Source organism: Trichechus manatus, unplaced genomic scaffold, assembly GCF_000243295.1.
Source record: "Trichechus manatus latirostris isolate Lorelei unplaced genomic scaffold, TriManLat1.0 scaffold00091, whole genome shotgun sequence".
NCBI lineage: Eukaryota > Metazoa > Chordata > Mammalia > Sirenia > Trichechidae > Trichechus > Trichechus manatus.
The window spans coordinates 6,184,166-6,197,619 of record NW_004444027.1 but is presented as its reverse complement, the minus strand read 5'-3'; the positions used below and the strand labels follow the sequence as shown (position 1 = coordinate 6,197,619).

The 13,454-nt window shown below is 37.7% G+C and overlaps 1 protein-coding gene across 8 annotated transcripts in view; it reads right to left on the bottom strand.

Moving 5' to 3' along the window:
- The window catches only part of HMBOX1 (homeobox containing 1), a 324,458-nt gene that overhangs the window by 13,443 nt on the left and 297,561 nt on the right, over positions 1–13,454 (bottom strand). For 3 of the 8 annotated variants that reach the window (XM_023736737.1, XM_023736738.1, XM_023736739.1), the window contains exons 7-10: positions 3,186–3,268; positions 1,619–1,714; positions 659–753; positions 347–418 (exon numbers count right to left, since the gene is read on the bottom strand). In XM_023736737.1, coding sequence (XP_023592505.1) covers positions 347–418; positions 659–753; positions 1,619–1,714; positions 3,186–3,268 — 346 coding nt within the window. The remainder of the gene's footprint in view (positions 1–346; positions 419–658; positions 754–1,618; positions 1,715–3,185; positions 3,269–13,454) is intronic. The other 5 variants (XM_012557228.2, XM_023736740.1, XM_004382194.2 and 2 more) reach the window with 5 other exon arrangements.

Below are 13,454 nucleotides of genomic sequence, written 5' to 3'. Positions count from 1 at the left end.
CTTAGTTACTGAATTATTCCATCCAGTGGCTATAATTAAATAAGTGTTTTCCAAGCAATGAGGAGTACATCATGGCGAGATGGAAAGACATGCAGGTATTGCACTGATGAAAGGATGTGTGTCAACGTGCCAGGGAGACTCTGGAAGAACCACTCATCTTGGCACGAGGGTTCCTACTGCAATGGGGCCATAGTGGGTGGGACTTGCCATTGCGTCCTGTATTGATACATGTTTAGGCATGGATTGCAGCTACCCAGTTGCCCCTAGTATTTCTCAAACATTGAGTGCGTGTGTGGTGAATGGTGTAACTTGCTTGTTTGGATCAGATCCTCCTCTCTTCTTCTACCTTCTCTGCTTCTCTGCCTCCCTCTGAACTTCTTCCCTCCTCCTCCTCCCCATTGCGTACTTGCCAAGTATCCTGTTGTATGACAATAAATCCATGTGGGTGAATAACGATTTCTCACATATTCAACAGGACAACTGAATCTTACCACATTCCCTTCAAATTACATGAAAATCTAACTAGACATATGAGCAGAGTGGAGGGACATTAGATTGTTTCCCCTCCCCCACCCCATACAAAACACACCCACAGACCTGAGTTTTGTCACACTGTCCCATCCACTCTGTAACCAAGAACGTCTGTTTAACTGCTCACCTGCTCTGAGTAGTCATTTCCATCGACGTCATCACTGTTGGAATGGCCTCCTGGACTCTGTACATCTATCCCATGACTCTCCAGGATTGCTGCTTCTTCGAAAAAAGCAAATAGATCCCTAAATTATCTGTTACATTATTATAATGGGTGAAATACTGAATTAATTTTTGTGCTGAAGAAATTAGAGTGTAACTAAACAAGAACCTAGATTCCTCTACTTCTTATTTCTTTTAAACTTCAGATGGATGAAATTCAACGGCCCACAAGTAGGGGAGATACACATTTGTCATTCTGGAGTCCCTGATGCTAAGCACATAAAGTTTGAGAAGCTGACTGTTATACACTTAATAAAATACTTGTTAACTAATTAAATAGCTCCCCAGTCTTCAGAGTTTACAAAGCATTTGAGAACTATAAGGATGAACAGGAAGTATGTTTATAAATAAAATACAATTTTAGAAGCTCAAAACCAATCTCCCATAGCAATTTTATCAATTCAAATTCCTTCAATGCTCTTTTTATCCACTGCCTTTTGCCGTGTCCCTTCTCTATAAAGTTTTTCATTCTAATACTATTAATCAGATATTTCCTAGTATGTATCTGTTACAGCCCAGTAAAAAAACAGAAGCTTAGGGTATCATAGTCCCTCTCTGAAGCCCCTACAAGTATCTTTAATGCATACCACAGAAGTAATCTGCAATGTAACATGTCTAGTTTTAAATTCTAAAACATTGAGCAATGAGTTCTATAAATAACAATGTTGTTTTATTATTATAATACAAATAGTATAAATAATACTAAGTTTAGATTATTAAAAATACAGTGAAGAAAAACATAAGGACAATTCTTGTTAGACTTAAATGCCAGGATCACTCAAGACAGTTTCTAACTGCACTCTTAAAATAAACACAATATTTCCAACGGTTTCAAAAGGAGAAAGCAGCCTTTCGGATACATTACCGATGTTGGCTCTCCTCTTGATCTCCTTCCGTCTGTTAGCAAACCAATTATATACTTTCAGGGAGGTAACTCGTTCCAGATCTGACAGCTTTTTGCCTGTGAATGCATGCAATAAAATTCAGATAACCTATATCTGAAACTCAAGAATGAACAAGTTTCAAGGGATGATATGTCTTTCTTTTTTAAAGACGCTTTTGATTGACTTTATGGCTAGAACAATTGTGGAGGTGATTTTCTTTTAGCATTACCTACTACCATGTACACATTAAAAAATTATTGAATGAATAAACACATAAATGAATAAAAAAATTGCAACTAGTAATATAACATGCTTCAATTTAGAAAGCCATACACATCATTTAATTAGCATCATTCTAGATAAATATGGTACTCTGTATTCAGGCCTTAAATTAAATGTTTCCTGCTGTCTTATGCAAGAGAATATTACATATGTTTTCTTGAAGACTACAGGTCACTACGATCATTCACTGTGGTAGCTATATTAGACTACACAATCCAACTATGTTGGATGGCAGAATTCAGTTTGTACTTCAGATTTATTATCTTCTTTGCTGTCAAATGTCCCTTCTTACTGATAGTACTATGCTTGCCAATAATGAACCATCTATACTACTTCCCCCTGCCCCTGTTTTTTTCTGTTTTTCCCCTTTTAATCCACAGTGGGCTGGGAAACCAGAAAACAGGTGTGCTAGGGCCTGGATGGTAAGGGGTAGAGTGTTTTCCAGGAAAAGTTCAAGCTCCTGAATGGCTTTAGGGCTGAAATAAGTGTGCAGATGCTGTCCCTTATGTGTAGTTGGAGCTGAGTTTGTAGGGTCTAGACTGCTAGAAGTCTGGCTTATAGCTAAGCGAGGACCAATTACTGTTTGTTCATTAAAATAATCAGACAAATGGAGATCAATCATACCATCTTAACTGAGAATGGTTTCTGGTAATAAAAACTGCAAAATGTGGAATATTTTAGCACATACAAAAAAACCACATATGAATTGTTTAAGTGGCTCTGTTGACTTGCATATAAACAATAGGAAGGATTTCAAAATGGAATTCTTCCAAGTTTTTCCTAGATAAGCAGAAGTTATCCCAATGTGGGAGAGAGAAGCCAAACCCCAAAATAATTCCTTTCCAAACAGAAATACCGAATTGTATAATTTATAACAAATGTAAAAAATCTAACTCAATATTTTTATTAACAAACCTTGCTTAAATATTTTAAATTTTAAAATTACAGTGGAATTGATACATTCATGTTCTATTTCTGAAACAAGAAATCTACACATTCTTTGAAAAAATAATGCCAAGGTCTCATATCCTATGCAGGGTTATTCCCTGGAAAGTTTCCAATGTTGAGTACGTGATTTTGAATACCATAACAGCATCCCTGAGAAGTACTGTTTGAACAAAATATGGCAGTAACTCCTAGCAGAAGGATGGCACAGACTGAGCTGAGAGCACCAAGGTGAGAAAAGTAAGATGAGATTTAGTGTCCTGAATGCTAATTTGTAATTGAGGGCTCCCCCACAGAGCAAAGCTATGCTCACTGACTTACCTGGCTTCTGTATAACCGCATTGCAAGCATTTGCAATTTCTTCTCTCTTTGCTTCATCTGGGTATTGATTCTCATTGAAGTAACTGCAGAAGCAACCAATAAAGATAACTTTTTCTTTTTTTAAATGTACTATCATTAAAACACTAATCCACTGAAAAATACTTTCTTTAAGATGTAACATTGGAGTGTGTAGACCAGGCTGCCAACAGAACCTTCTGTGATGATGGAAATGGTCTATTCTGAGCTGTCCAATACGGTAGCCACTACACACGTGTCCATTGAGCACATGCAATGTGGTCAATGTGGCTGAAGAACTGAATTTTCAATTTTACTTAATTTTAACTAATTTAAATTTAAATAGCTACATGTGACTAGCGGCTACTGTATTTGACAACACAGGTCTAGATACTGAAGCGCTGCATTAAAAGACATCATTGATACAACAGTTATTTTTGATATGTATGGCTGATTGAAGACACAGAGTTGTATTATCTGAAGCACTAGTAACAATAAGAATTTTTTTTGGTCTTATCAAACAGGATATCAAACTGCCCATTAACAGGAGAATGGCAGAACAAACTATGGTACATATATATTTTATACATGGCTATTTAAAAATGTTTAGGGAAAAATAAGTTAGAGCTCTATTCACTGACTTGGAGGGATGTTTAAGACATATTCCTAAGCAAGAAACACTCAGAATAATGTGCATGTAAAAATATCATTTTGGAATTAAAACTGCGGTCTGTGTGTACATAAGTTTGTGTGGGTAAAAGCTGGAAGAGTGCACATCAGGCTGTTAATATAGATTATATCGTTATAAGACAAAGCACATAGTGGGAGGAGATTTAAAACATTTTCTTTATTCATCTTTATAATATTTCACGTTAAAAAAGCATGTATTACTTTTCTGTAAGAGTACTTAAAAAAAAAAATGGCTTTACTTGAACCCATCCTTAGCATTACCAGACCTGTGAGACTTTCTATCATCTATGAGTTTAAAAGAAGAAGAAAGAGGATCTTTATGCCTTGAACCTGGAAACTTAAGATCAGGAAATGATCATTTGTCAAATTCTAATACCTACCATCTTTTCAGGGGCTTCCCTTCCCCTATAATCCAGCCTTTCCTCTTCCCTCATCACTCCTACCTGCACGTAGAAACACCATTTTATTGTGAATGAACACTGGAAGCCCCTAACCCTTCTCATGACCCACCCCCAAAAGGCAACTTCTGCCACCACCACTCCTCTCCCGCAAAGCCTTCTCCGTCCATGGAGGGCATGCCTTCACAACAGTCCCAACTCACAGAAGCTGCCATCACCCAAGAAGCTTTCCTTTTCTAAAATATAAGTCATATAGCCCTATTACTATAGCCTTGCCAACTACCATCCTCTGAATGGTCTCCTGCTTTATTCTACGATTAAAGTATCTAGATTATTCAACGCATTTATCATTTTGGGGACTTCAGTGTTTATACTGAAGGTCTTTCCATGTCATTGTCCTTGTAACTGCTCCCCTTGTCCATTTCTAATAACCTTGTCTTGACTTCACTTCTGCTATTTACTTGGGCAAAGACACTTTGGATCAGTTTCACAAATCAGCAGCACCAGCAACACCCAGGAACTTGCTAGGTGTATAGAATCTCAGACCCCACCTCACACACACTGAATCAGAATCTCAATTTTAACAAGATCTCCCAGGAGACATGAATGCACATTAAATTCTGAGATGTACCAAATTAGTTCATTCATTCAAAACTCAACAACAACAAAAAGCAGATATTAAACACCTAATATTATTTGCTTGGCACTGTGAGTAAAGAAGAGAAATAGACGTTTCTGACTTTAAGGAGTCACAATCTACTGGGAAAATAGACATATAAATAAATATACTTGTGGTAAAATGCAATAGATGTATGAACAAAGTACTATAGAGCACAGATGAAGGTGTGTTCAACATTGTTTGCAGGAGCTTGGGAAGACTTCTCAGAGGAAGTGACATCTGAGTAGGCCTTGAAGATGGGAAGGAGATTGCAAGGGAGAGAAGAATAGAAACAGCATTTCATGCAATGGGAACAGCATGTGCAAAGGTAAAAAGGGTAGATAAAAGCCTTGAGGATTCTGGGAAGAGCTTCAAGGATTCTGGGAATAGAGAAGAATTCTGTGTAGTCAGAACATGGGGTTTATAAGAAATGATGATATATTAGCTATATCAGCCTGGAAAAGTAGGGTGGGGTCAGCCTGTGACGAATCTTGTCTGTTCTGTAAGGAGTAATGACTTCATCCTGAAAGAAATGGGGAGCCCTAGAGGTTTTCAGCCCATCCAGAGATATACCCTCATCTGTTCTTTAGAAACATAACAGATCTTCATCTTCAAGGCTCAACTCTTAGAATTCTACCTCCATAATCTTAAATTCTGAAATTCCCCAATCAACTTTCTACTTAACTATTCTCTCCTCTTCAAAAGAATTTGTTCTGTACCTTCTTTAAAATCTCCAATCTCTTAACCTCCCACCAATTTTTTTTTTTTTTTTCATTTCAGTTTACCTATCACTGATCTTCTGGTGTCACCTCTCCTTTCTTAGCCTGAACTCCATGGCAAGCCAAATCAACAGTATTCTTTCGGAGAAATTTAAGATTATTTAGCTTTTCTGTCCTTCCACCATACCTGTCCAGCCAATCTCCTACCCTGCAGAAAGTACCTTCCATTTGTTTTCTTCCATCCTTCTCTCAGGGTACCAAGTGTTCCTGGACAAAATCATAAAATAAGGCCAATTGGTTTCTTTATAAATCTATGCTTTTCAACCTTAACTGGGCCCCCCATTTCTGCTGGGAATTCTTTTACTTCTTTCTAACTACCTATCTTTCATACCCCACTTACTAGAAACCTTTTCCACTATCAAGTTCTAAGCCCTCAAGCTCATCACCAACACTCTTTTTGCAGATAATCTTGTCTTCTCTTTTATCAAGGTAGAGATTATTTAATAGGAATTTGCTTAATTTTTAGCTTCTTAACTTTGAATCTTCTCAGAATCACTGCTCATTCATTCCTTCTTTTCACAGCAGAAGAAGATGCATTCTACTCCTGTTCAAGGTTGACTGCTCCACTTATGTCTTTGATCTCACCCCCTTTCCTTCATTTCCTCAACTCTCCCCTTTCTCTCTTGAATATCTTTTTTATGTGCCCCACAAGCAATTACTCTATTTCACTGATTGTAAAACGCATGTTTCTTCATTACGAATATTTCTGAATTCAGGATACATCTTACAATTAATTGGCAGTATATGTTTCTCCTTCATTGGTATATAAAATAAAGGTGTGTCTTACAACAAAGGTGTTCTCAGATTTGATGAATATGGTAGTTGCCAAGGCCTACAGGTCCTATTTCAGCAACAGCTTTATGGCCACTACAGCTCATTGTGGTAATTTTTCATCCAACTTATTGTAATGGCCTTGTGACTGGTACTCTATTGCCTCCACTGCCTGGTTAATAGTCCTAAAGCACATCTCTAATCATGCTACTATCCTATTTAAAATTTTTCAAAGATTTCTTATACAGGTGTTCAGAATCCTCTCCCAACTACCTTTGTACTTTTATCTCCTGTTACTCTGTATATGCATGCAACCATCTAGGAAAATAGAATAACCTTGTAAACTCTCTGTTCTGTGTGCCTTTCTCCTGCCAGTACATCTACTTTATGCCCTATCTCCAACTAAAATCTTGTCTACCTTTCAGGATACAGCTCAAATATCACCTCTTGGCCAACTAAAGGTATTTTCTTCACCCTCTGGATCCCACAGCACTTTATCTGTTCCTCTCATGTCTCTTACATCTTGTATTATAGTTATCACTGTATACATCTCTTTCCTACTACACTGAAAGCCACCTGAGGGCAGGGTGCAAGTCTCACTAATCTTCATACACACTCACCATCCATGATAGTGGTGAAAGTCAATAATGTTGGACAAAGTCACCACCAATGCAGTGTAAAACCAAACCTGTTGCCATTGAGTCGATTTTGACTCATAGCGACCCTATAGGACAGAGTAAAACTGCCCCATAGGGTTTCCCATAGATGATTTGAACTGCTGACCGTTTGGTTTGCAGCCAGAGCTCTTAACCACTGTGCCACCAGGGCTCCAATGCAGTGTAGGAGTCTCAAAAAAAAAAAAAAAAAAAGATATCACAGTGAATGCACTGTTGACAACTGGAGGTACAGAGCTATTTGCAACAGAATGGGTCTTAAAGGAAGCCTGGTGCCACAGTGGTTAAGACCTTGGCTGATAATCAAAAGGTCAGCAGTTCGATATACCAGCCACTCCCTGGAAACCCTATGGGGCAGCTCTACTCTGTCCTATAGTGTCATTATGAGTCGGAATTGACTCGACAGTAATTGGTTTGGTTTTTTTGGTTTTTGGGTCTTAAAGAATCACACTGAAGTGTTAGAAATGATTATCTCTGGGGAGAGAGAACGCTGAAGGTGGAGGGAAGATAGGTCAATATTGGTGACATTACAATTTTCTCATTCTGCTTTACATACTTATCAAGTTTCTGAAATGACCATATGCTATTTTTATAATTTTTTTAAAATAAAAGAACTTTAGGAAAACAATGAAACAATAAAGATCTAGATTAATGATGCTAAAACTCCATAAGCAATTTTTGTTGGAAAATGCATTTGGATCAGCTAGAAAATATTAGGATGGTGACTGCTATTCTAGTGGCTAACAGAATAAAGCTATACTATTTTTGGAAGTTAAATTAGAATTTGCAATTATTTATGGTTGTCATGGATTCAATTGTGTCCCCCCAAAATGTATGTCAACTTGGCTAGGTCATGATTCCCAGTATTGTATGATTGTCTACCATTTTGTAACCTGAGGTGATTTTCCTATGTGTTGTAAATCCTATCACTATGATGTAATAAGATGGATTAGCAGCAGTTATATTGATGAAATCTACAAGATTTATAGTGTCTTAAGCCAATCTCTTGTGAGATATAAAAGAGAGAAGCAAGCCGAGAGACATAGGGATCTCATACCACCAAGAAAGCAGTGCCGGGAGCAAAGCGCGTCCTTTGGACCTGAGGTTCCTGCACTGAGATGCTCCCAGAACAAGGGGAGACTGATGACAAGGACTTTCCTCCAAAGCCGACAGGGAAAGCGTTCGCCAGCATCTGATGCCCTGAATTTGGACTTGTAACCTACTAGACTGTGAGAAAATAAATTTCTTTTTGTTGAAGCTATCCACTCATGGTATTTCTGTTATAGCAGCACTAGGTGACTAAGACAATGGTATATATGATTTATTTATTTTTTTACTGAGTTAAAAAGTTTTATAAATTATTTTTAATCTATATTTTTAGGATATAACGATATAAAGGAAACCCTGGAAGCATAGTGGTTAAGAGCTGCCAACCAAAAAGTCGGTAGTTCGAATCCACCAGGCGGTCGTTGGAAACTCTATGGGGCAGTTCTACTCTGTCCTACGGGGTCGCTATGAGTCAGAATCGACTCAACGGCAACGGGTTTGTTTGTTTGTTTTTTTTAACTATATAAAATAAAGATCAGAGTAAAAAAAAAATCAGTAACTTTTTACAAATCAAAGGCTCAAAAACTAAGCATTCATTCAATATAGTATTACATCTCTAAGACTGCTCCTACAGTTGAAAGTGTGCACACTGGATTGTGAGCGCTGATGACTCTGGATGGAGTCATGGGGTCACGTACTTGTCACTTTCATTTTTTTCTATTTCTGTAATGTGTCAGTGTTTAAAAAATATTAATTCATATAAAAATATTAATCTAAACTGATAAAATGACATATTTTAAGATGTCTCATGGTAAATATTTAATTTTAAAATGTTATAATTAAGCCTCAAAATTTTTCATTAGAAAGCTCTTAAAGCTTTTTTGGGGGACAGACACACAATATTGATGTAAAGTGGTAAAGTTTCTAGGAAAGATAAAGGTAGATCAGGAAATAAAATATTCAACAAATATTTATTAAGTAACTATAAGGCACTTACTGTACTTGTACTTAAGTTCAAAATATGGGCACTTTTTTTTTTATTGTGCTTTGGGTGAAAGTTTACAACTCAAGTCAATCTCTCACACAAAAATTTATACACATATTGTTATGTGACACTAGTTGCTGGCTCTACAATGTGACAGCACACTCCCTCTTTCCACCCCTGGTTTCCTGTGTCCATTTAACCAGTTCCTGTCCCTTCCTGCCTTTTCATCCTGCCTCTGGGCAGGAGTTGCCCATTTGGTCTCATGTATCTGATTGAATTAAGAAGCACACTCCTCACAAGTATTATTTTTTGTTTTACAGTCCAGTCTAATCTTTGTCCAAAGAGTTGGCTTTGGGAATGGTTTTAGTTCTCGGTTAACATAGCGTTTGGTGGTCATAGTTTCGGGGGCTCCTCCAGTCTCTGTAAGACCATTAAGTCTGGTCTTTTTATATGAATTTGAGTTCTGCTCCACACTTTTCTCCTGCTCTGTCCGGGATTCTCTGTTGTGTTCCCTGTCAGGGCAGTCATTGGTTGTAGCCGGGCATCATCTAGCTCTTCTCGACTCAGGCTGACGGAGTCTCTGGTTTATGTGAACCTTTTGTCTCTGGGGCTGATATTTTCCTTTTGTCTTTGGTGTTCTTCATTCTCCTTTGTTCCAAGTGGGCTGGGACTAATTTATGCATCTTAGATGGCTACTCACCAGCTTTTAAGACCCCAGATGCCACACACCAAAGTGGGATGCAGAACATTTTCTTAATAAACTCTGTTATGACAATTGACCTAGATGTCCTCCAAAACTATGGTCCCCAGGCCCTAGCACCGGGAACTCTGTCCCTCAGAGTGTTTGGCTGTGTTCAGGAAATTTCTTAGCTTTTGCTTTGGTCCAGTGGTGCTGACTTCCCCTGTATTGTGTGTTGTCCTTCCCTTCACCTATGATGTTTCTCGCTACTATCTAGTTAGTGAATACCCCTCCCTCCCTCCTCACCCTCGAAACCATCAAAGATTGTTTTCTTCTGTGTTGAAACCTTCTCTTGAGTTCTTATGATAGTGGTCTCATACAATATTTGTCCTTTTGCGACTGACAAATTTCACTCAGCATTAACGCTCTCCAGATTCATCCATGTTGTGAGATGTTTCGCGGATTCATCATTGTTCTTTATCATTGCATAGTATTCCATTGTATGTATGCACCATAGTTTGTTTATCCATTCGTCTGTTGATGGGCACCTAGGTTGTTTCCATCTTTTTGCTATTGTGAACAGTGCTGCAATGAACATGGCTGCGCATATATAGGCACTGGTTTTAAGAAAATACGGTTCAGTTGAGAAGGAAGATATGAAAAAAGCAAAACAATAAAAGAAGTCAAAAAACAACAGTCAAAACAGTAACATAACTGACAAACCAGAACGTATAGCTGGGAATTAACTATATAGGCAATACGTTAAGTAAATTCATGGGAGAGGGATATCTCTGTGGACTGGGCTGATTTGGGAAAGCTTAATGAGTTGGGCAGAGTACTGAAGGATACACAGGCTCCAGACATTGGGGAGGGAAGGGGAAAGGAAACATAAAGGCAAAGATACAAAGACATAAAAACCTAAGATGTACTTGGAAAAAGGAAGGCAACTAGTAATGTAATCTGATTGGATTACAGGGGTTATATATAAAGTGATCATACATCCTGGTTTGCTTGGGAAAATGCTGTTTATCTCTAATTATTAACAAAGCCCCTTTCACTCCTCAAAGTATCTTATTGGCACAATAAATTATGTTTATATAATTTATATAAATTACTTTTATATAAATAAGTCCACATTGTATTATTACAACTGAATTTAATGTCAACTTAAATCCTTAAGTCTTTTTCACATGTGCTCTGTGAAACAGGATATGGTAATTGATTAGAAATACGAAGCTCCAAAGAGGAAGATAACTAAAGTTTCATCTAGTTACTAACACAGAGGAGCTAATCTGGGTCAAGATTTTAAAGGGTAAGATACAGTTTGGAGTTAACTTTGTAAGCAAGTGGGGACCAAGGTTTTAAAGCAGGGGTATTACATTATCATTCTTGTTTCCATAGGGCCAAAGCCAGTTTGGCAGCTGTAGCAATAGCTGAGGAGAACTGAAGTAGGTTGAGGCATGGAGATGGAAAGGATAGTTGAGACATTTGGAATGATAATAAAACTCATTCAGGATAGCTCTAGGTGCAGTGTGCACTACTTATTATTCACCTTCAAACATTTTAAACTTTGTTGTTGTGTTATTGTAAGGTGCTGTCAAGTTTGTTCAGACTCATAGCAACCCTATGGACAACAGAACAAAACACTGCCCGGTTCTGCGCCATCCTCACAATCGTTATGTTTGAGCCCACTGTTGCAGCCACTGTATGAATTCATCTCATTGAGGGTCTTTCTCTTTTTCACTGACCCTCCACTTTACCAAGCATGATGTGCTTCTACAGGGACTGGACCCTACTGATAACATGTCCAAAGTACATGAGATGAAGTATTGCCATCTTTGCTTCCAAAGAACACGCTGGCTGTATTTCTTCCAAGACAGATTTGTTTCTTCTTCTGGAACTCCATGGTATATTCAATTTTCTTCACCAACACCATAACTGAAAGCCATCAGTTCTTCTTCGGTCTTCCTTATTCATTGTCCAGCTTTTGCATGCATATGAGGCCACTGAAAATACCATGGCTTGAGTCAGGCGCATCTCAGTCCTCAAAGTGACATCTTTGCTTTTTAACACTTTGAAGAAGTCTTTTGCAGCACATTTGCCCAATTTCAAAGCAAAAGATATTTCTACTGTTAGAAGGTGGATAAACTGTAAAACTTGGCTCTGTCCAGGACTCTAAAAGGGACATGTTTTTGAATGAAACTCTGGAGCTCAAAACACACTTCTGTCCCATATAAGCATGTTTATAACCCTAGACATTTCTAAGACAAAAGTAAGGAATAAGACATAAGTAGAAATCTAAAGGTAGCAATAAAAAAGTGATAAAAATAAATTCTAAGGTCACTACACTTTTGCAGACAAAGGACACTGTCAGCTGAGTGATCAGCAATTATCTTCACAGAAAGAAACCAAATGATCATTTTGCCAGACAATGACAGCAAAGAATTAAAGTGAAAAGTGGAAATATAATTTACATGAGATGAGAAAGCTATAACAAATGGAATAGTCCTTGAAGCACTTTCATTTCAAGAACACTGAAGTCTATAAAACTGCAGCCAGAGAATTCCTCCTTTTGTGTCTTGGTGAGCATATAGAAAAGACAGACTGATTCTCTAAGCAAGGGATAATGCCACATAAATGAACATTTTCTTTTGCGTCTTTATGTGAACTCTCTCTGCTGAAGAGATTTTTTAACTCTCCATTTTAGTTACACAAAGTAAGGTTTCAGGATCGTCAGACACTGCCCACTATCTACAATTCATTGTGCCTTTCTTCATCACTAAGTAAAATTCCTGGAGAGTAGACAGAAAAGGTCTACTTTTATAAGAAAGATTACTCTTTCAGAAGAAGGACAGAGGATAACATTTTCTAACACACTTTGGAACCTAAATGTGCCATCTTCTATTTGAGAGCATGTGTTTGTTAAAGGATCTTCAGGAATCAACAAAACAATTAAATTTCTGATTCATCTTCTTTTTTTAAACAGCAGGGTAGAGGTAGAGGTGACAGAAATGGGAAAACCTCATCCAAATAGAGCAACCATCTTTTCTTAATCACTAAGAGACTAAGAAACACCTTCAGTTTATTTAAGAGCCAGAAAAGTGATATTCTATATTTTATCCAAAGATGTCAAAGCCCTTTCTAAAACTAATCACTACAGACATACATCTTAAAATACCCGTGAGAAACAATCAGGAGACAGAGAGAAACAAGTGGGACAGAGTCAGAAACCAGCTATGCATATGACTCTTCAACATTTAATCTAAATTTTAGGACAGTTAGGGATCTTGAAGATCACTGATCAATCTTTTCATGAGAGAAATGAACACAATGATAAATAGAGCTTCTCAAGGTTACAGAGCAGGTTAATATCAGAGTCAAGTCTCTTGACTTCCAGTTCCATGCTCTTTCCACTACTGCTTGTTAAGGAAGTTGCAGGGTATAATGGGTTGAACAGTGTTCCTCAAAAATTCATGTCCATAGGAGACTTCAACACACCACTCTCAGTAAAGGACAGAACAACTAAGAAGAAACTCAGCAAAGATACAGAAGACCTAAAGGGCACAATCAGCC